The following is a 22,490-nucleotide window of genomic DNA, read 5'->3' on the forward strand; positions in this document are numbered from 1 at the left end:
GCCTCTGCCAAGAGAGATTGCTTTAGAATGGGAAGAGTCTTCCTGCCCCTAATTAACAAGGGATCCCACACATAAAGGAGGAAGCTAAAGACTTTACAAGCATTTAAACAGGTGAACTACTGACTTGGAAACAACCAACCTCCAGAGGTTGATTCAAAACCATCCAATGTATTGGTTGATGTGGAAAATCAATGAGGCCAAATATGCCAAGGGCCACATTATGGATAAAATGTCAGATACAGATTATTTTAGTAGGAAACATTGCTTTGCTTATACAGGTCTAAATTTTAACAATAGAACCCTTAGAAAAAATGAGGAACAAAATGCTACGTTCACACAATAATCTTTGTGCTTAGTTTGCAAAAAGGTATCAGAACAGTTCCAACAAATCGGCTCATTCGTTAACACAAACTTCACTTGATCGCACTGCTCGGCTCCTAGGCTGTCAATGTCGGAACTGCAGGAACACAACTCCCTTCTTGGGCGTCACGGTGAAGCTGCTCGCTTGCCAGAGCCCCCCCGAGCTCCTGCGACAGCTCCATCACACTTAACGGGGGTCACCGCCCAAGTTCTTGGTGAGGAGGGGGATGCTCCGTATAAGGCCATGTAAGTGTAAAAATGAAAAGGTCATCGAAATAAAACAAGCCACTGAAGTTTCTCTTCAGTGGAGGGATGGGCAACAAAGGGGTGTCTACACCAATTAAATAAGACTTTGAAACAGTCTGTAAAACGAAAGAGAATTGATTTCTCAAAGTTCAATAAAAAACAAAAACAAAACAAGGAGCTCATCTCTCATTTTCAAAAAGATGAATTATGGAAATTCTCTCAAATTTATGCAACAGGCTTAATTTTGAATCTTAGGAAGGAAGGAATCTCCTCCCATTTTCTTTCCACGTTTTATGTTCTTCAAGTTGCTATTATAAATTCTTTGAATAGCGAAATCAGCCATGATGCAAATCATGGAGACGTGACGATTTGCTTGCACTGAAATACATCTACACGATGGAAAGTTATGCATACAGCACAGAACTAAAAACAAAAAGGTGAAGCAAACTTTATTTATTTTCAGGTAAAAACATTAACCTGATGGATTCTTGCAGATTTGAGAAATCAGCACATGAAACAACTGGACAGAGCATTGCTTACAGGTGCTTTTATCGGTGCCGAGACAAAGGCTGAACTGTTTGTCCCAAGTCAGCACTGGGGGCAGGGGAAGGGGAGTGTGGAAGGAAGAGGGCTCTGAACAAAAACTTAGAACATAAGGACAAGGGAGAAAAAAACTCTTTTACTCCAACGGAATGAAAACTGCGAATTTTGGTTAAAACGTTCCATCAATTCAAAATGCTCTGGTCTTAGGATAATAAATCCCGGCCAGCCCGAGGTGCAGACTTTGTAACCTACAAGAGGAAATGAGCGAGCTTTCCCGGCCTCGGTCGAGAGGCTGCTGTGGTCGCCAGAATCACCGTGTAAACAGTCCTAGGGTGTCACTGGGAAAAGGCCAGCAATGCCCTACAGCTGGATTCAAACTAAGCTATGAGAGAAGTCTACCTAGCTACAAAGACTGAGTTATACTGACAATATATTTCTGTTCAATGCGTTTTAAATTATATCTTAATTTGAGAGAGAACATGGCACAACAGAAGCCCGTGACTAACGAGAATGGACCCAGCGCGAGTGCCGTATACAAAAGAACCGTGTGGACTGCAGACAGTACCGGACTCAGGGAGGGCAATGGAGGGGGCTGGTAGTGGAAAGCACAGAGAGCTAACCTACTAGACCGTATTTGTCAAATACACGTGAGCTTGAATTTCTGTACTTATGTACAAGAGTTGTCTTTGGAGGAAACAAAACTGCAGACTTAGCTCGATGGATACACACAGCCCAGAATTAAACTGCACAGCGACATTTATTGTTTCAGCCTGGAAAAACATCCCTTTTTTTAAATTTCACACAGCAAAGCAAGTTAAAAACTTCACTCATCAAATAAATGATAATTTAAACAAGAACTTGCTAAAGAAACCTCATCACAACAACGTTTTAGGGCCTGATCACTTTTAAGTCCATGGGGCCATTAATGAATATCAACCAAGTGTCTCTTGTATAATCTGCAAGCCGTTTTTCCTACAACAAGAAGGCGTAACATGTTTCCTTGACTCAGGTGATACATTTAGAAAAGAAATCATGATCTTTTTCTTTTGCTGTAACAGGCAGACGCTGCAATTCTCGTTGTGATCAGGAAAGATGGAACGACTGCTGCCCTTCTCTGGCTGCAATCAACAGTTTCTCACGCATTATCTCAATGCTCGAGTAGTCCGGCAACTTAAGATAGTTCACGCACGTCATGACAGAGGGCAAGAAGTCATCGGGGTTTTCTGTTGATTCGAATGTCTTCCGGACAATTGTCAAAGGTGGATTCAAACTCCGGAAGCCTGATGAAAGGGGAAGGAAGAGAGACCAAGGAACTTAGTAAGTTTGCAGGGTGCACACGGCCAACTCAGAGGAGAACATTTTCTTAGCCGGGAGAAGAGTCTGCCTGGAGTCCCAGACACACCCTTCTGCTACTCCTACCAGAAAACACCACGCTGCCTCGCTGTATGGGGTTAGCACACACCCAAGGTGCTCTTTCTTGCTTGCTTGGCAATTAAATCTACACATTCGATACATGTTTAGTGTATGGTGCCTAGTATCTGCTTTATTTACCATAAAAAGCCCTCGCATAATATGGAGGCAAACAGGTCCTTAGGCTTTCTGAGGTTTAAAACAGAGCACCAATTCAACTCCTGTTAGGACTGACTCGCTGCTGGGAAAGTAGACTTTACAGTGCATTCTCATCCATTCTCATCTAAGAGTTTGTAATGTTCAAATGGCCTGAAGATCCGAATTTTATCTAGAAAGGTAGCATTATATGCTCATTAACAATCCTACTTCAGTGTGTTTAAGACAGTCCTTATGAACCTCCCCGCTGGCGACGGCTCCCATTTACTGCGAACAAGGTGAACACTTAGAAGCATTCTGATACTAGGGTAACTAAGAGGCCCTGTAAGTACAGAATATCCTGTCTGCCTGTCTGTCCGACACACACATACCCACAGAGCAAAGGCATACCCACCTCCAACAGGCAATCTTGGGCTACCTGTCACAAACTGGAGAAATAACCTCTGCTGCTCATTATCAAAACTACTGAGAATCTCAAACAAGAACTTCACAGCCCGACTACAACAGAAATAAATAACCACAATTATTTCATCATATTAAAATACAGTTTTGAATCACCCCACAATGCAGACTCTCACAATTAGCTACACACTGTAAAAATTTAACTATGAATATCTATGAATTCACATTACAGTGCACTCTGAAATCAAACTGGTTTCTGTTGTCACAGCTGGAATTCAAATGTTGTAACAAGTAAGACTGGTCGGGTATTGTATAGATGTCTCCGTATGACTACACAGAAAAATGCGTAATGGGGTGAGACCTGTGCTCCCTCCTCTCCCCCTCCCTGTTCATTTCTGCAGAAGTGCTTGAAAAAGAAATCTTTGGGTCCTAAGGTCTTAACAGAAATGAGGCCAAAATATCAGAGTCTCTCCTTTAAAATAGGTAGACAAATTTAGGGAGCCTGGGTGGCTCCGCTGGTGAAGCATCTGCCTTCGGCTCAGGTCATGATCTTAGGGTCCTGGGATCGAGCCCCTCAAGCAGAGCAGGGATCCTGCTTCTCCCCCTGCCCATCTCCCCGCTCATGCCTATGCTCTAATAAGTAAGTTAAAAAAAAAAAAAAAAAGAATGTCTAAAAAATTAAAAATATAATAAAATAGGTAGACAAATTTGAAAATGTTTATAATGTGTATATAGACACACATACACACACCACCAAATTCTTGACCGTAAGACAAAAAACCAGAGATCCCACTACTCACCTGTCATGAGTGTAACCGTGATCTGGCCTGCAGCATTCCATCAGCGTCTTTGCGTCCCAAGTGTCTGCTTTACTGCCACACAAGAGCTGATCCAGCTGCGTGTTTACACAACGGTAACAAATTACTACAGACACCGCTGCATAACTGAGCGACAACTCACAGGACATGCTGTTTTGCAGTATGCCAATGTAATATAGGTCTACATGTGCCAAATAAAAATACCATTCTCAGCATCAGAAAGTCCTGCCTAGGACCTCTTTTTATACAATGTGCTCTTCTACTGTATTTATAAAATCCATCTCCTCTTCAGCTGCATTAACAGGTACCCTGCCCATCTGCAGGGACTGGGTCCTAGAGAAACCTTTTATCGCCAACAAAACTTACCTGAGACAAACCCTTGGTTTAAGTTTTCCTAACTCTTCTCATGCCTTTACAGGCTTTCACTTGATAATCTACTTCTAACCAGGGACAGATCATAAATCCTGTTTCCTAGAAACACAAGGGTATACAGTCACGGAAGCCAAGACCCAGACTACTGAGCTGGAGAGAGAAGTGGGAGAAGCAAGCAGAACGGAGATGCAGCAAATGGGCAGCTTGCTCACTTTGTAAAGCGAGGCAGAGGGCTGCCAGATGGTGGCTGGGGCGGCACGGGGACCAAGCGAGCCATCACAGGGGGCACATTAGAAAGCAAAGAAGTGCTCGTGTCTCCTTGGAAAATCTAGCATCAGTTTCAAATTAAACCATCTTTTCTCTGGTTCACTGTCCATCTGCGGAATGACTGCGTACCTTGAGAAAATCCAATTCAGGGCATATAAAATTTAGTATCTACTATATGTCACCCACTGTCAGGTACTTTATGCATCCTGTTCAGTAAGATGGAGGTTATCGCAATTTACGGATGAGGCAGGCAGATCAGATACGATGACCTAGATAAGGTCATACGGTTAAGCGGTGGGGACCGAAACTCAATTCCAGGAGCAACACGTGCTGCTTTCAACTCCAGGCAACACTCAGAGCCTCCAAGGGTCACGTACACTTCCTGCTTTAGTAAGCAGCAAATCAGAGTGGACATAGAGATCGTAATGGAGATTACAATGCCAAGTCATTCAAAGATAGCTGGATTCAGCCGGTAATAGGGGTGTATTCTAAAGTTTCCACTCCAACAATAAACACAAGGGATTCCAAACTGTCGCTCCTTTCTATGCCATCTCATCACTAGCGAGTGGTTTTTCAGACTCTTGTTGCACTTAAGAAGGCTGGAAAACTGCACATACGCTCATGTCCCCCTTCTCAACAGTACTTGCAACACTTCCTTGAAACTTCAAGGACTGACTCCAATCATAAAGCAATGTCTCACCTAATCCAGGAAGTTTAGATTAAAAAAAGAAAAAGTGCGCCCTCCTCTGTGTCACTTTCACTACTGTGGACCCAGGGCCTTCCTGGCCAGCCACAGTCCCGCAGACACCTGCATCCCATTCCCCCCGCCCCGGGCAGCACCCAGGGTCAAGTGACAACGAGGTTATGTGCTCACCATTCACACACAGATGCCACTCCCTAATAGTTAAGTTATATTTAGTATTTATGTAATATAAAGTGTTACATTTATATTATATCATACTTTGTATTTAATACTCTTCTTTGTTCAAGAAATGATCTTTCCCAAACCTCCCACAACCCCCATCCCACCACCCCTACCACCACCACCCCCACTTGGTTTTTGTTGTCTGCAACAATCTTTAGCTAGATGGCAGAGAGACAGCCCACTAAGACAACTACAGATACACATGAGCGATGCTGCAATGCGCATTTCCTTCTTTTAGACATAAGCTACTCACTTCTTCCGGGTAGAAGTACTGAAGATGACTAAGTGGGAAGACGGATTCAAATCCATCTCTGAAGGAATCGAATTGCCTGGAAACGCCTTCGTTTAGTGCCCAGAATATAACCAGCTGCAAAAAGAAAGGTCTTTTAGAAACTGTGACAAGATTTCATTTCTCTTTCCTATTCAGTATGTGGCAAAGTACAGTGAAATATACTTCCTGATCACTTAAAAGAACAACGAAAAAGAAAAAACAAAACACAAGTTATTAAGTCTCTAAAATACCTCTCAGAAAACTGCATAAAAGATCACTCCCATCAACTTCTACCTGGGGCCTGGCCAATAAGAAAATGTAAAACAACAACAAACAAACAAACAAACAAAACAACCCATGAGCATTTATATTTAGTGTATTTTTAAAATTCACTTATGTAAAATCCCGATGGCACAGAATCGTACCTTACCAGATGAGAAGCAGATTAGAGTTTCCCAAGAGGACAAAATGTTAAGAAGTAGAGCTAATGTTTCAAGATTCACAATTACCAACTGTTAAGTGTTTTGAATTCTTAATGTGAAAATTTTAGATCTAAATCCTGAATAAGTTCTTAGAAGCCAACTCCTCGTGCACCTTCACTTAGAGAAAGGCCAACTGTGCAAATGCAGTCATGTGAAATTGAAAAGTAACAGAAAGCATCTGTTATTGGTCCAACATTATCTAGTCATCGGTGACTCTGGCTAACCCACTGGATTCAAGAAGTACAGGACATATTCAGATAGAAATGGAAACAAAAACACAAGCATTATTACAAATTATTTTCAGAGAACCTTAATCTGGATGTTAACTCATCATTTACCAGTAGGCTAAAATGTCAGCTTTCTCAAAGTGAAGAAAAGAAGCAGGTAGTATGAGCAGACAGTCCTCTGAATATTAAAGGGAGTGGGTATCAGTCACAGAACTGTTGGTGACACTAAATTAATACCTGAAGACCTCTGCTATCTACTCTCTTTCTCTACCAGATGAGGAAACCAGAGCCAACATTTTTCAGAGGTTCTATCTAAAAATCCCACTGTAGGTTGCTGGAAAACCCAAGTCTGGGTGTAGATGATATTCTATCTTGAGCCCAGTGCTCTTCCCACTTAGGTCAGGTCAGAAATAAACCAAAAGAAAACTTTTCAAAAAGTAGTAATAAAGATCTATATAGGTTATAACTTAAAATAGAATTTCTTTTCAATACAAAATAGTTTTCCCTTAATTTAGCAAATATAGTCAAGAACCATGAACTATCTCAAAGTCTTTGCTACCCCCATAAACTTGTGTCTGAATTCTATCAAGTTAGCTACTTTGATAGAAAGACAAAATGCAGTTTAGCAAGAACACAAGTGATGGCTCCTTTTCACTGATTTCTTTTAAATGAAGACAATGTGATGTTATTAGTTATTCAAGCTTGAAGACAGCAAATCTGAGGTCATTATGAGGCCTCCTGAACTATCGGCCACATTCTCTCAAGCGCAGACGGAAGCTAAGGCCTGAAGAAATGGATGTGACGAAGTGATCCTGGGTGCCAAGGGTCTCAGCTGGGTGGGAGAGACCGCTTCCCTGGACAGGCGCTCTCCCTCTCCCCCAGCACAGGGCCAACAGGAAGCCCTGCGGCCCCGCACTGGCCTTCTCCCCGAAGGGCGCCGCAATTACGTACTCTTAGATACTCCTCTAAATTGTGGATGGTGACTGGTATATCCTTTCCTCCTTTTTTCAGTTCGATGTTGGGAAACCCTGGCAGAGTGAAATCCAATCCTAGATCTTCAACTGAGCAGCCATTCATAGTCAGGGTTTCTAATGCATATTGTAGACTCTCTTTGGTCTAAAGAGGGGAGGATGAGAGATGTCAAGCACAGTCATTCAGTTGGTTCTCTCTATGTTTATAAAACAAAAGATATGCTAATGAATGTTAAGGGTTCCTTCCACTCTTACAGTATTTCTTTTTGTGTCATCATCTACACATGAACAAGTCATAGATGACAAAGGAAATAATCTTAAGCACTTCAGAATCCAACTATTTTTATATGGGGAAAGATAAGATCACTTAAGTGTTCCTTCAAAATAAGATGTCTGTCAATGTGACCATATTTCAAATCAGATTTCACAGAAAGTCGTAATCGCTTACGTGATGGTCAATTTAAGAATGGTTATAGAGCCAGACAAACTTTTCTTAAATTCTATATTAATCTTAATGAATCCAATTATATAGAGTTAATTACCATTCCTTAGACAGGAAACCATAAACACAAATAATGCATTATTACTTGAGTAAATACAAATAATGCACTAAGGAATGGTAATTAACTTTCTCCCCCCTGCAAAGCTCAAGTCTAAGGAACACCCTGGAGATTCCTCATCCAATATCTTCAGGACTAGCACAACAGCTCTGTATGCACACAATAATGCTTCAGTGAAGAAAGGTTCCAACAAAGCCCTCAAGTCATACTCTAAAGACAAATGTTAAAAGCAATTTGTATTATTCGGTTTTTTAAATGCTTAAGAATATTTAGGCTTATATAAAATACGTATTTTTTTTAGATTTGAAACCAAAGACCAAAAGCAACTGCAAATACTAGCTGAAAATGAAGGTATATGGCATAGGAGGAAGAAGCAAAATGGCTTTCCAAATTGGAAATACCTCCAAGTATGAAATTCCCAGGGGCTACACAGTCCAGGTGCAAGAAATTTGTCATTTACACACTAAAGCTAGAAGTTCTGATTTAAAATTAGTCATTTTTAAAAAGGAAATGAGGGGCGCCTGGGTGGCTTAGTCATTTAGCGTCTGCCTTTGGCTCAGGTCATGATCCCAGAGCCCTGGGACTGAGCCCCGCATCAGGCTCCCTGCTCAGCGGGAGGCCTGCTTCTCCCTCTCTCACTCCTCTTGCTTGTGTTCCTTCTCTCGCTGTGTCTCTCTCTGTCAAATAAATAAATAAAATCTTTAAAAAAATAAAAATAAAAAATATAAAAAATAAAAAGGAAATGAAAGCCATTGAGGATTCCAGATTAATTCAGAATGCAGAAAAGGAGATAGCACTAAGATTAAGGTATAATCTTAATCTGTCCTTCTCTGCAAAAGCCTGTGTTTAGGTCTCTCCTCAGCTTCAGGTGAATCATTTGATGACATCAGAAGGGAGGCCTTTCATTTTACGTTTAAGATATTCTTCAGAAAGACTAGTAATCATCATCTCTTGAATGTTCTCTGCTGGAAAGCTCTCAAAACTGCCCCCTCCCACCTCTCGCACAGATCAAGGTGGTCACTGCTGTCCTAACAGAAAGTCTCTTCTCCCACAGCTACTTAAGAAACAGCTCATTTATAAAGGTTTGCATTATAAAATGCTATCATCGATAGTAATCTAGTATAGTGTCCCTGAGACATTTAAAAGGAATTCACGGTTCATTTCTTCAGACTTTACATTAAATCAAAAACTGGTAAGCTTTAGCCCATTTCCCATGTATCTTTTAAGAATTTATACTACCAAGTTTGTTCCATCTGTATACTTTATATGAAGTGAGGTGCTCCAGAATACCAAACACCACCATTCCTCATGCGCTGGATGAAAATTGGTTAAAACAACAGAGCAGTATCCATGGAATGTGGTTTCTGTGCTATGCATTTTATACTTTTAAATTGACAACATCAAAAATAAAGAATAGATAAAGATTAGAAGAACAAATCTCAAAAAAGAGCTGAGGAAGGGAACGGGTGGCATACTGCAAAATGTGTAAGAGTGACAGCCCCAGAGCCAACAGCCGGCGTGTGATTCTAGCTCTCCGCCCACGCTCTGGATCCGTGACCTTGGCCGCTTACTCGACCTATGGCCTTGGGTGTCTCACATACAAAAGAGGAATAACAGAAATACCTAAGTCTCCGAGGGGTGTTGTGGATTAAATGAGTTAATATACATGTGGAACAGCGCCTGAGTTTTACTTTCTTTCCCTCCTTTTTTGGGGCATTATTTATCTAAGAGATGATTCCTAATAAGATCGCATTCGTTTTTAAAATTTACAAAGTCAGTAAGCATAGAACTGATTCTAAAAATCCTAAGACAACAGATCTTCTTTGGAAAAGATGGACTCGGCCTCTTTTAAGTGCCAATTTCTTTTAATAAACAAACTTATTCTCCAAAAATCACCACCAATTAATAAGGGAGATAAAATTAATTCCCTTACAAATCACCTTCTTCTTTGATAATAAGGCATTCTAAAATCCCCATCTGCCGACAGCTCTTCTCCAGTTTATCAGGAGATGTGACACTTTACACAATTTATAAAATGGGAGTTGATTTAACACTGGGTCACGATGCCTGCCCAAATATAGCTAATTGAATCTGTGCCACTGTTTCTTAAATATAACTTTGTCTTCTTCTAATGTCTGATACAGAAAAACTATTAATCTCAGATTGGGTCAAATAATTTTTAATCTTATTAATATGTAAAGAATACACATTAATGATATAAAGCTCAAGATTACCCATTCTAATAGAGAAGCCTCAACAGATATTACTAAGAAATAGTGAACACCCACCATGACCTTTAAACTATTTTCCTGAGATCTTTCTAGAAACAAATGGACTGTTCCTAAATTAAGCTACCTTTCTGGAAAAACAATCTGTCCTGAGAACAGTTTTTATTGATTTAAATGCTTACTAAAAAAATTCAGTATGATACAGTATCTGCCAGATACATAATGCCCATCTAATATTTAATAAATAAGAGCCTTATGAGTTCAAGTCAGGAGTGTATTTCATTTGTCAATCAAGAGGTTTATTTATCACCTGCTGTTTTTATAGGTCATCTTTCCCACTGTGAAATCATTTCAGGTATTCTAATAAAAAAATTAAACTCTTCTAAAATAATATAAGAAGTATATAAGTAAAGTAATATAACATAATATCTGGGTCAAATATAACCACTTAACAAAAACCTCATCTTGCAACAGTAAGAAACTGATCCACTTGACCATTTCCTCATCTTTTTTTTTTTTTTTTTAAGATTTTATTTGCCAGAGAGAGCACGCACGCACAAGGGGCAGGGGGCGACAGGCAGAGGGAGAAGCAAGTTCCCCGTTGAGCAAGGAGCCTGATGTGGGACTCGATCCCAGGACTCTGGGATCGTGACCTGAGCCGAAGGCAGACCCTTCAACTGACTGAGCCACCCAGGTGTCCCCATTTCCTCATCTTCTGAGCTTACCTGGGATTTATCTTGTTCAAGTCTTTTCTTCTGTCTGACAATGTCTTCTAGGTGATACACTGATCTGGCTACAACCGGGTCAATGTCAAACAAATCATGCGATGTCAGTGAAGTTTCCTGCCTCAGCATCCACTTATAAAAGGGTAAGCCAAGGGGAAGGTCCACCTGAAAGGAAATATTCTAACAGTCACACTAAGCTTCTAGAATTGCCTCAGTTCTATAACTGACACTTTACGAGATCGTTTACGAAGGCTGAGTAATAATAACCAACCCTCCAAAAAAACATTTTGGAACTGTCTCTCTCATTATACACAATTGTTCCCATTTAAACCCAATTTGGGGGCCCGATATTGTCAAAAACTTAGTACACCAAAGAATCCTATTTAAACACTGACCCTGAAAAGGTTATCTATTCAATGATGGACATATATTCTCCATAAGGGCCTCCAAACTAAGACATGTTTATAGGAATCTTACTCTATTTGGGGCCGAGTAAACTAAATTCCACTGTAGTTTGTATTACTGCACATTTTGGGGGGAAAAAGAGATTAAAAAGAACCAACTAATTAAAACTGAAAAAATGTAACTTCTAAAATAACTGATTAACAACCCATTCTGTGCGCACAGCGAAACTGTCAGCTTGGAAACTTGACACTAGATGAAAAAAAATGTCTTCTACGTACTGACCAAGTATCTCAGAAAATGTGAGAAGAGGAAATGAAGAAAAAAGCCTGGCAACACTCAGACCTCTGTTAATACTTAGTTCACAGGTTATTTTCCCTCTGGCACTCCAAAGATGACTTACTGCAGTTCAGCTGCAGAAAGCTCAGGCTTTCCTAAATCAATTAAAAATCTAATAACAAATACTTTAAAACCACCCTTCACGTTGCCTGATTCTCTGGACCCTTGCTACTGAAGAAATGGTTCATAACAGCACTTTGGCATCACCTGGGAGCTCGTATGAAAATGTGGTATCTTTAATGAGAAAAGCAGCAAACAAAAAGAAAAAAGAAAAGAAAATGTGCAATCGTGGGCCTCACCCCTGAGCCACTGAACCCAAATTAGCGTTTTAAATAGACTCTCCATTTAATTCATATGCACATTAAAGTCTGTGAAACACTGTTTTAAAATACAGCATGGAGTGCAGGGAATTCAAGGTACTTTCAGAGTACACAAATACAAAAAAATCGTAGACAAGCAAATAATCCTAAACTTACCAATCTGAAATCCATGATAGCCTTGGCCATTAATTTTCCTAAGAAGCGAAACTTCATCTTAACCTTTGCGATGTGAGCTGGCTTAGCCGTCCTACCAAAGGGAAGCGCAAACAGGCCCTGGAGGTTTTGAATATACTTGGTCCCTTCTTGGCTTCCTATAAAATGAGCAAGTCACAAAACTTTAGATGCTATTTCCCAAAACAAAACAAGACAAAACCTGGTAACTAAGAACATCTAAGAAATTCAGTATTCTCAAAAATCAGATCATGGAATGAAGTCCTTTAGAGCTGGAAGGCTCTCCCTAATTTGATAAAAGAGAAAACAAAGGCTAAAAGTTGAATTAAGGTCAGACACCATGGCCCTCTACTAGAAATTCAATCTATTTAATGAATTATAAAGGCCCTTTTACCTGATCTGAAAAACACAAACTGACTGCCTCACAAATCAATCTTACCTTTTGGATTGCTAAGAGTCACTTCTTCACCTCTCCAGAGACCCAAGTCAGCTCTCTGTAGTTCCTGAGATACAAGTGCATAAAACTCCAGTGTAGGCCCAAGACCTGTACCAACCTACAGAAGAACAAAAGTAGAACAATTTCAAATTTTCAGAGTTTACGCTGCCTTTTTCTTGGGCCAACCTTTTTGCAATATGGATACTAACAGCAACTGTTTATTTCATGCATCATTCCCCAAACTGTCCTGATGGTGCTCCTTCAGGCTCGGTAGCCTGGAACAAGAACGAGCCACCCTTTGTTACTGCCCAGGACCCTCACATTCCCATCATCTGCTTCAGGCTTATATACTGACAACGGTACTAGTGCAGCTCTCGCACCCCCGGCGAGTAAGATGGCTTTGTCCGAGGATGGAGCTCCTTCCAGAGCCCCCTTGGGTGAGCTCTTAGCCTGAAACCAGCTCAAATATCATCTCAGGAGAAGCTTCCTGTTTGCCCAGTGACTCTGCTCCTTTTTCTCTAGGACTTGTTGTTCAGCGACTTCTCACATCACATCACACTGCCACAATTTCAGTATGTGTTTGCCATTTCTCCCTCGAGGGCAATTTTAATTCACCTCTGTACCCTCGGGAGTGCCCGGACACACAGCAGCCGCTAAACAGTGGTTTGCTGAATAACACAGGGCTCAGAGAAGGCCAGACCCATGCCAGCACCCACCAGGCTCACTTAGCCTCAGAGCATATGTCGGGGCTTCTCAAGCCCCACGGTGCCCTGGAAACTCCTGAGAGCTTTATCAGCATGTACACATGGAGATGGTGAGCATGTCCTAGAGATTCGTGTTTGACAGGTCTGGTTTAGAGCCTGGGCATTGGTACTTTTAAAACCAGCCTTGACGTGACTGTCCATCTTTGAATGAAAACAACTCCTCCATGATCACGGAGGCATCCCATGTCCACGTTCACAGCCTAGTTATTCCTTCATGTTCTACCAAGACCTACCAGCTCGGACCATAAATTAGATATCCAGCTAACGACAAGTTAATATCATCATTTATAGGCTACATCAAACCACCATCCTGGTCAAGAGAACTAGAGTTCACTTAGAGATTATTCGCAAATAATGGGTATTATTTTATCATTACCATAGTTACTTTTAAAAAGTATCCAAACTAGCTTAACAGATTAGATGCAATCCACCAAATATTTCACTCTAAGTTTGCAAACAGTGACGTATAGGTTGGATGTGGTGACACCTTCTGGAAGCACCCTCGTTCCCTTTGTTAGTATTCCATAGCAGTAAATGGAATGGCACCTGCATTTGCCCAGGGCTCCAACAAAACCTTGGCTTTTCTTTCTTTTTTTTTTTTTCTTACCCCGACATCCCAACCCATCATTCAACACTGTAAGCCCCGCCTTCAAAATATATTCCAAACTGGCCCCTTACCTCATCTCCTGCTAGAGCCTCCTGCATGGTCTCTGCATCAACACTCTCGGCCTCTCCTAGGCTAGTCTCACAGTGCTGAGAGACCTCCCATCTCACTCAATGCAAAAGCGCAAGTTCTTCCACGGCCTGCACGACCTCGGTGACCCCTCCCACAGCTTGACTCCTACTCTAGCCAGTCACTGTGCAAAGGGCCAGGGGCTTTTGCTTCTCTGTTCTTTGCTAGAGACACCCTTCCCTAAATGCTAATGACTTGCCTCGGCTCAAACGTCCTCTTAGACCACCCTATCCCTTCTTCATTGCAATCCATCTTGTTTTGCTTTATTTTTCTTCATCATGCGGCCTAACCTATACATATGCGTAAGTATGTGAAAAAAAAAAAGTTCTGTGATGGTAGGAATTTTGTGGAGGAGAGGAAGGAAGGGAAAGAAGAGAGGCCAAGAGAAAAGGAAAAAAACTGCAATAACATCTGATATCCACCAGATGGTGCTTTAGAAACAATTTTTTTCCCTCCCTTTAGCATAATTACCCTCAGCTAAATAGAAATCACAAATCAGATCAGTCTAATTCCTTCATCCAAGGAATGGGCTGTTACTTCTAAAGGTAAAACAGACTTAAAATATTAAATGGCATGAGTATCACTGTAAACACGTCATCACTGCAGGGGCGCCTGGGTGGCTCAGTCGTTAAGCGTCTGCCTTCGGCTCAGGTCATGATCCCAGGGTCCTGGGATCGAGTCCCACATCGGGCTCCCTGCTCGGCGGGAAGCCTGCTTCTCCCTCTCCCACTCCCCCTGCTTGTGTTCCCTCTCTTACTGTGTCTCTCTCTGTCAAATAAATAAATAAAATCTTTAAAAAAAAATATTAAAAAAAAAAACACGTCATCACTGCAAATCTGTGAGGGTGGAAGGAGGTCAAAGCTGATCTGGAAATTCACCCCGTACCCTGGGATGGCCAGTGGCCCTGTCATAGATCAACCTGATCTTTTCAGGCATCTCTTCTACTCAGCCACTCCACTAGAAAGGTAGGTACTTTGGTTTTGCTTCGTTTGTTTTTAAAGGAAGGAAAAGTATAAAGCTCTAGAAGTAAAAACACAGAAAAATGAGTTTTGACAACTTGTCTGACTCAAAACTTTTGAGTCTTTGCCTTTCAAAAGCTAACACATACTAGCGCTTAACACGTGACAATGTTCTATTGTTAATCTACAACACAGGATGAGAAAGGCCCATCTCTTCTGCCCCTTTTGAGGCATCACCAGGACTTTACAGAACCCCCCAGCATCAGGGTCAGTCAGCGCTGATGCCAGGCTCCACAGTCCACACTCTTAACACTTCACCCGCCCGAAGCTTGGTCACTCGTAGCCCCAGCCAATCCTGGGGCTTAAAGACTCTCTGAGCCCAAAGACTGGTTTACCAATCATTCCCTGTTCAAGATGGGGTCCATTTGGATTTTTTTTTTTTTTTTCAAGATTTTATTTATTTATTTGACAGAGAGAGAGACGGTGAGAGAGGGAACACAAGAAGGGGCAGTGGGAGAGGGAGAAGCAGGCTTCCCGCTGAGCAGGGAGCCCAATGTGGGGCTTGATCCCAGGACCCTAGGATCATGATCTAAGCTGAAGGCAGACGCTTAACGACTGAGCCACCCAGGCGCCCCTGGATTTGATTTTTTTTTTTTTTTTTTAAGTTTTTTATTTATTTGACAGAGAGAGACACAGAGATACAGGGAACACAAGCAGGGGGAGTAGGAGAGGGAGAAGCAGGCCTCCCGCTGAGCAGGGAGCCTGATGCGGGGCTCGATCCCAAGATCCTGAGATCATGACCTGAGCCGAAGGCAGACGCTTAACGACTGAGCCACCCAGGCGCCCCTGGATTTGATATTTTGAATCAGGATTCTTCTAGAGCTACTCTGAAGTCTTCCTAATGGCCACCTGCAGACTTGTATGGTTGAATCTGATTTACAACCTGAGGCTCTTTGTATATAAAAAGTCAGTACTCCTCCCAAGCCCTATTCCCCAATGATCCTCCTAGAATCTTTTCCATAATTAGTAGGTAGGATCCAGCAATGAAGATTATAAAATTATGATTTCTGTATCAGTAACTCAATCCTGATGACCTAAGAACAATCAATGTGATGCTATTCTGAACCTGTTTAGGTTCCATGTGAGATGCAATTTGAACAGAACCATGAAGGATGCGAGAGGGAAGGAAAGACATTCCTGGCAACAAAAAAATATACTGGAGTAAAACAGTAAAAATCAAAGTTAAAATAAACTCAGGAAAAGAAGTCAGCTGGAGCAGAGGTCTTGCAGTTTTATGAAGAAGAAACCGGAGCATGTAAAACATCTAAAAACCTGTATCCTCTGAGCAAGAGGCACGGTCCCGATCAGGGTGGATTCAAAAGACCATTCCAACTTCTTATCCCAGCAGTCAAGGCCTCCACTCCATCTCCCTCTGTCCCATCACTTCCAGAAGCATGTACTCCTGCCCCTCACCACCAAGCCCAATCCTTTGCTAGAGCCACAACCTTTGGTCCCCTAATTCTCTCACTCACCTCCATTAAGGTCTAACCCTGTGACCCTGCCCACATACTCCTGGGACAGGAGGACCTTCTGAAAGCCTCATCCACTTGACACCTACGCCACTCCCCAGCCACATGCACTGTAACCAACTACACTGTAATCCTTGGACGACAGGAACTCTGCCACAACCCGGATCCCTAGCATACTGTACACCTCCCAGGTCACAACTACTTCAAGTTTTAATTTTCATGACTAAGTAACACTCAAAATAACTTTTCAAAAGTCTTAATGAGATAAAAATGCCTAAGAAAAATCAAAATCATAATTAAAATTCCTTGGATAAGCACAGGTAATACTGCAGATTGTTAGAGGCTGTACTATAACTCACATTTTAAGACAAGAAAACTGAGGCGTCTATAAAAGTTTTAAAAGTCAAACATTCTCAAGTTTTGTCTTAAAAACATTCAGGGGAAAGAGGGAGGAAAGTAGCCCCAAGAGACTCAGTATTTCATAGTTAAAATACAGAGAAAACCATTATTTGAATCTTTTGATGGACTGTCCAGGCTGTTTAAAAAGAAGTAAATGACAAAGGTTAGAAGAGAAAGGAAGTAAAATCGTATTTGTCACAGCCGACACAACTGTCCAACAACACAGCTTAGCAAACTGCAGCTCTGGCCCACTTCCTGTTTTTGTACCATCTGCAAATCTAAGGGTGGTTTTTACAATTTCAGTGGTTGAAAAAACGTGAATATTATCTCACCACATGTGAAAATTATATGAACTCCAAATTTCATTGACAATAAAATTTTGTTGGAACACGGCCAGGCTCTTTTGTGTAAGTACTGTCTACGGCCATTTTCCTGCTTGTACAACAAAGGCAAAATGGAGTAGTTGCGAGGGAGACTGTAGGGCCCACAACCCCTGAATATTTACTATCCAGCCCTTTACAGAAGTTTCCCAAACCTGGGTTCTGCAATAATCCTAAATGATCTATTAAAAAGTTATTAGAACCAGTCATTATCAAGGTCACATAAAATAAGGTCAAGATTAAAAAAACCAACTGTATTTCTACAAACTAAAATAAGGAGAGCATCCTTTTCAACATCATCACAAAACATGAAATTTTGGGTAGAAATTTAACAAAATATGCACATGGAAGACCTCTCTAGACTTAATAAGTGAAACTGCGAGAGATAAAAAGGCCTAAACAAATGGAAGTCTACATGGTGCTCAAAAACTACAATATATGTCAATTTTCTCCCAAACTGACCAAAATTCAACACAATCCCAATCAATATCCTGTGAGACCTTTTGCAGACACTGACAAGCTGATTCTAAAATTTACATGGAAATACTGGGGAATGGGAAATAACCAAAACTTTGACAAAGAAGAAGCTGGAGGACTCACACTACCTGCCTTCAAGACTAACTATAAAGATATAGTAATCAAGACAGTATAGATTAATAAAAAACAACAGAAAATCGAGAAATAGATCCAAATATTCACAATAGACTCATTTTCAAAAAGAGGTGCCAAGGTCATTCAATATGGGAGAAGTATGCCTTTTCAAACAAATGGTGCTGGAAAAATGAAACAGCCCATATTTAGAAAAAAGCAAAAATATCCTTAACTCCTTACTTTACGCTATATATAACTAAAAATGGATTATAGGCCTCAGTATGAGAGCCAAACTATAAAACTTCTAAAAACACATGGGGGAAAAAAATCTCTGAAAACCAAGGGTGAGGGGAAAATTTCCTGGGATAAAAAAAGCACAAACCAGAAAAAAAAATTTTTTTTGATGAATTGGATTTCAACAAAATTAAAAACTTCTGCTCTTCCAAAGACATTTCATGAGGAAACTGAAAGATAAACTACAGACTGGAAGAAAACATTTGCAAACACTTATTTCATCAAGAACCTGTATCCAGAGTAATAAAGAACTCTTAACAACTTAATCATAAAACACGATGATGGAAACATGGATGGACACTTCTCCAGAGAAGATATATGAACGGTTAGTAAAACAATCAGAAAAATGCAAACAGAACACAATGACATACCACTGTAACCCCCCTGGAATACCCCAAATTAAAAAGATAAGACCTGAGGGCTGGTGAGCATGGCAAGCAACTGAAACTCCCAAGCTCCATCGCTGGTGGGAATGGGAAATGACAAAGCTACTTGGAAAACAGTTTGGTGTTTCTCATAAAGTAAAAACATATCTTACTAAGTAACTTAGCAATTCATCCCTGAAGAATTTACCTGAGAGAAATAAAAACATACATCTATCAAAGACTTGTACCCAAATGTTCACAGCAGCATTATTCATATAAGTGTCAAAAACTGGAAACTAAAATGTGCATCACCTGGTGATGAAACATTTCCTGAAGTATCCATACAACAGACTCTTATTATTTGTGATAAAAGGAAACAAACGATACCTGCAACAGCATGGATGACCAAGTGCTAGGAGAGTAACACCAATGGCTACATACTGTAGGATTCCACCTCCTATGGCATTTGTAAGAAAGACAAAACTACAGGACAGAAAACAGACGCCAGTTGTCTGGGGGTCAGGGGGAGGGTGCGAACCACAAAGTGGTCTAAGAGAGCAGTTTGTGGTGATGGGATTTTTTTCTTGATCTTGATGTGGTAGTGATTCCAGACCGAATAGATCAGGACATCAGAATTTGTACAACTAGAACTGTACATGTTATAAGTGTGCATTTATCATACAGGTTATATCTGTGATTTTTTTTAAAAGCAGTTCAAACATTTTGAAAGGTATGCTTAAAACACCCTTTCACTTTATCAACCTAACAATTATACAAACGTTTGCTCTTATGCAAGAAAAAACCCTGTCTTTTCCTATACAACTTAATCTTGGAAACTGGAGAGCTTCGACCTTCCAAGATCATCCAAAACAGACAAATCTCCAGTTTTAGATAAATTTCCAATTGTCTTTTAGAATTTCAGGGGACCAACGAAGTCTTATTGAAGGCACAAATTAAGTCGAAAACCATCCACGCTCATGAGCTCACCTCATTTTCATACTGGATTTCTAACATGGCCCGGGAGCTACCCAGATCTTGCATCACAGACTCCGCTTGCTTCAGCAGCTCCTCTCTGTTCACAGTACGCTAAAAAACAAAGTACAAATGTGAGGAAATGATGCTCATATTACACTTTAATAATAAACAGGTGGCATTTCTCGCAGTGCAAGAAAAAAAAACCAAAAATCAACTGTTAAAAGACTATTTTTTAAAAATTTATTTATTTGAGAGAGCGCGCACAAGAGAGAGTGCGCATGTGTATGCTCGAGTGCGGGAAGGGGCAGACGGAGAGGGAGAGAGAGAATCTCAAGCAGACTCCAAGCCCAGCATGGAGCCCACCAAAACCAAGAGTCGGACGCTGAACCGGCTGAGCCACCTACACTTCCCAAGACTATTTCTATAAAAGCACACCTCAGAAAAGGTTAAGAAGTAGCTGCATTGCTACAAACATGGACAGCAAAACTAGAAGTTAAGTGTAAATATTATCGAGCCCATGGCAGGTTCAGAAAGTTCAAGGTGGATAAGAAAGGCTCTCTGTAACCTTGCCAGACAGCAATGCAAGTCAGAGCTGCAGGTGCACGGCATCTCCCTGGGCACATTTACAGTTACATATGGAGAGATCGGTATGGGGATGGCAGGTGAGACAGGTGAGCTGAAACCTCCTGGCCCCGACCTGCAGAGATCCTACAAGCACAACTACAAACATCTACTACTGCGATTCGTGGGGACGAGACAGGTTCTGCTAGATTTCCAAATTCTACCAACACCACCGCTGACACAATCCTAATGATACAAATATAGAAATAGCAAGGCTTTGCAGAACAGACAAAAAGTGTTAAGGTTTTTTTTGTTTTGCTTCTCATTCCTTCTAACCCCTCTTTTAATGTCATTACTAATGGCTCTCAGGAGTCTTGGAGTTACAGGTTTTGGAAAGACAGACTTGAGTAAGAATCCTCAGCACAAAAGAGGAAGATGAACAGAGACATCAGAAGTAAAAGGTGGTGCAGTGTCAGAAATGGAGGACGGGGTCCCCGCTGGAATGGCTCAGAGTGGGGCGGTCATAGCTCTGAATGTGGAGCCAAGGTGAGAAGCCCAGGAAGCTGAGATCAGCAACACAGGGGCTGACTAGGCTCCAGCCGGGAATCCCATCAAGAATCTCATTTCGGTTATCTCTGATCAGAGTGATGATGTGCGAAGGGAAGAAAGTGGATCTGGTTAATTCTACCTATTGCATAAAGGATCAATTATAAAAGGGAGGCTACAGTGTGAGTTCCTAATTTAAAAAAAAAAAAAAAGAAAGAAAGAAACCTTGCTGAGAGAAGACAGGATTCTTTCTTGGCACAAGAGTTAACAGCAACCAAGAAAAAAAGAACTGTAGAAATTATTTCAGAAACGGGGGAAAAAAGGACTCTTAACTTCAGGATGAAGAATCACAGACAGCCTGGTTCCAAGAGCTTGACAGGAAAGCCCGGCTGCTCCAAGGGAGCAGACAGACAAGCGGAGAGACGGCTGTGACTAAGGGACGGCTCTGCGCCACCAGTCACTGCTCCCATGCATCGCATCTCTAGTGTTCCCATTATTGTCAAAAGCTCGGTGCAATTTACCTTTACATATTTTGGGGGAGAAACTTACTTTTTTTCTATCCAATCTAGGTGCAACTCTGCTATCTTGAGAATCAGACTGGTTGATTTCTGGGTTGGTATCAAGTAATCTTTGCATTGCTCGGTCCCGATCAAATGCAGTTACGTAAAAAAGCATTTGCCGGGTATCAAAAGGGAAGAAAAATGGGCTGTAAAAAGATGCAACACAGATTATCTGAATTAGAATCAGAAACCATACAAACCCCTACATTAGAAACAACTTTTGATATGATACAGAAATAAGAATTATTAATAGAACCAATAAAAACAGTCTAGGCAAACTAATTTTGAAGAAATTTTGTAATTCTTGATGAAATCTCTAAGTGATCAAGTAATAATGCATTAAGCAGCTTTTCTCTGTGAAATATGAAATTCAACTATTAAAAATCCTGTACTTTAAATCAGGTCTATTCAAGATCTTTAATCTACCCAAAGACCTTCAGGAAGTATAACCTGTCTAGCAAACCCTGTTTTTAAAATATGATCACCGCTTCATGACACTGCCAAGCCATCCCTGTACCACATACACAGAAATAATAATAATGGCTTTACTAGTTCATGATTTTCCTCCCAGCCCCGGCATTGCTAAGTCACTCAAACCAGCCCAACAGCCATGCTGATTTCCAAAGAAGGAACCCCACAGTAGTATTAGGTTCTACTGCCTCTTGATGCAGGAGTTTGGAAGTTCTTGACATGGAACTGCTAAAAACACTTCCTGTGGTGATGCCAATATTTACCATCTGTTCTGTCACACATGGGGAGCCACATAAGGATGTGGCTAATGTGACTAAAAACTAATTTCTAATTTACTTAATTTTCTTTGATCTAAATATAAAAAGATGTATGTGGCTACTGACTACTGTATTGATCCGTACAGTTCTATGGTCTCTGAGAATTTAAGTCTGGACCCAAACAGGCTCAGAAAATCAAGCAACTATACCTTTGGAGTCCAACTTTATGAAGACAGAGGATTTTAATCTCTTTAAATATCCTTGCATACTTTCCTGTTTCATATATATAGACACACACTGTCACAAGTAGATCTTATATTAACCCCAGCTAGAGGCGCCTCCTCTAGATAGCTACACTAAATATTAAGCAAGCTGTGATCAAATATGATGTTACTTAAACACATTCAAATAGGTTCAGTGAAGACTGTTTTTGAAACAAAATATATTAAGACCAACCAACAATAACATACTCCCA

General features: G+C 40.9%; 1 protein-coding gene across 14 annotated transcripts in view; it reads right to left on the bottom strand.

Annotated features, from left to right (window-relative positions):
- Positions 1 to 1,887: 1,887 nt before the first annotated feature.
- TRIP12 (thyroid hormone receptor interactor 12) overlaps positions 1,888 to 22,490 on the bottom strand; it is a 140,980-nt gene continuing 120,377 nt past the window's right edge. For all 14 annotated transcript variants that reach the window (XM_036071502.2, XM_036071505.2, XM_036071518.2 and 11 more), the window contains 10 exons: positions 21,277 to 21,433; positions 19,633 to 19,731; positions 12,635 to 12,749; positions 12,181 to 12,335; positions 10,964 to 11,128; positions 7,431 to 7,595; positions 5,753 to 5,866; positions 3,918 to 4,012; positions 3,110 to 3,213; positions 1,888 to 2,429 (listed from right to left, as the gene is read on the bottom strand). In XM_036071502.2, coding sequence (XP_035927395.1) covers positions 2,233 to 2,429; positions 3,110 to 3,213; positions 3,918 to 4,012; positions 5,753 to 5,866; positions 7,431 to 7,595; positions 10,964 to 11,128; positions 12,181 to 12,335; positions 12,635 to 12,749; positions 19,633 to 19,731; positions 21,277 to 21,433 — 1,366 coding nt within the window. In that variant the 3' untranslated portion in view covers positions 1,888 to 2,232. The remainder of the gene's footprint in view (positions 2,430 to 3,109; positions 3,214 to 3,917; positions 4,013 to 5,752; positions 5,867 to 7,430; positions 7,596 to 10,963; positions 11,129 to 12,180; positions 12,336 to 12,634; positions 12,750 to 19,632; positions 19,732 to 21,276; positions 21,434 to 22,490) is intronic.

This window comes from Halichoerus grypus, chromosome 4, assembly GCF_964656455.1.
Source record: "Halichoerus grypus chromosome 4, mHalGry1.hap1.1, whole genome shotgun sequence".
NCBI classification, from domain to species: domain Eukaryota; kingdom Metazoa; phylum Chordata; class Mammalia; order Carnivora; family Phocidae; genus Halichoerus; species Halichoerus grypus.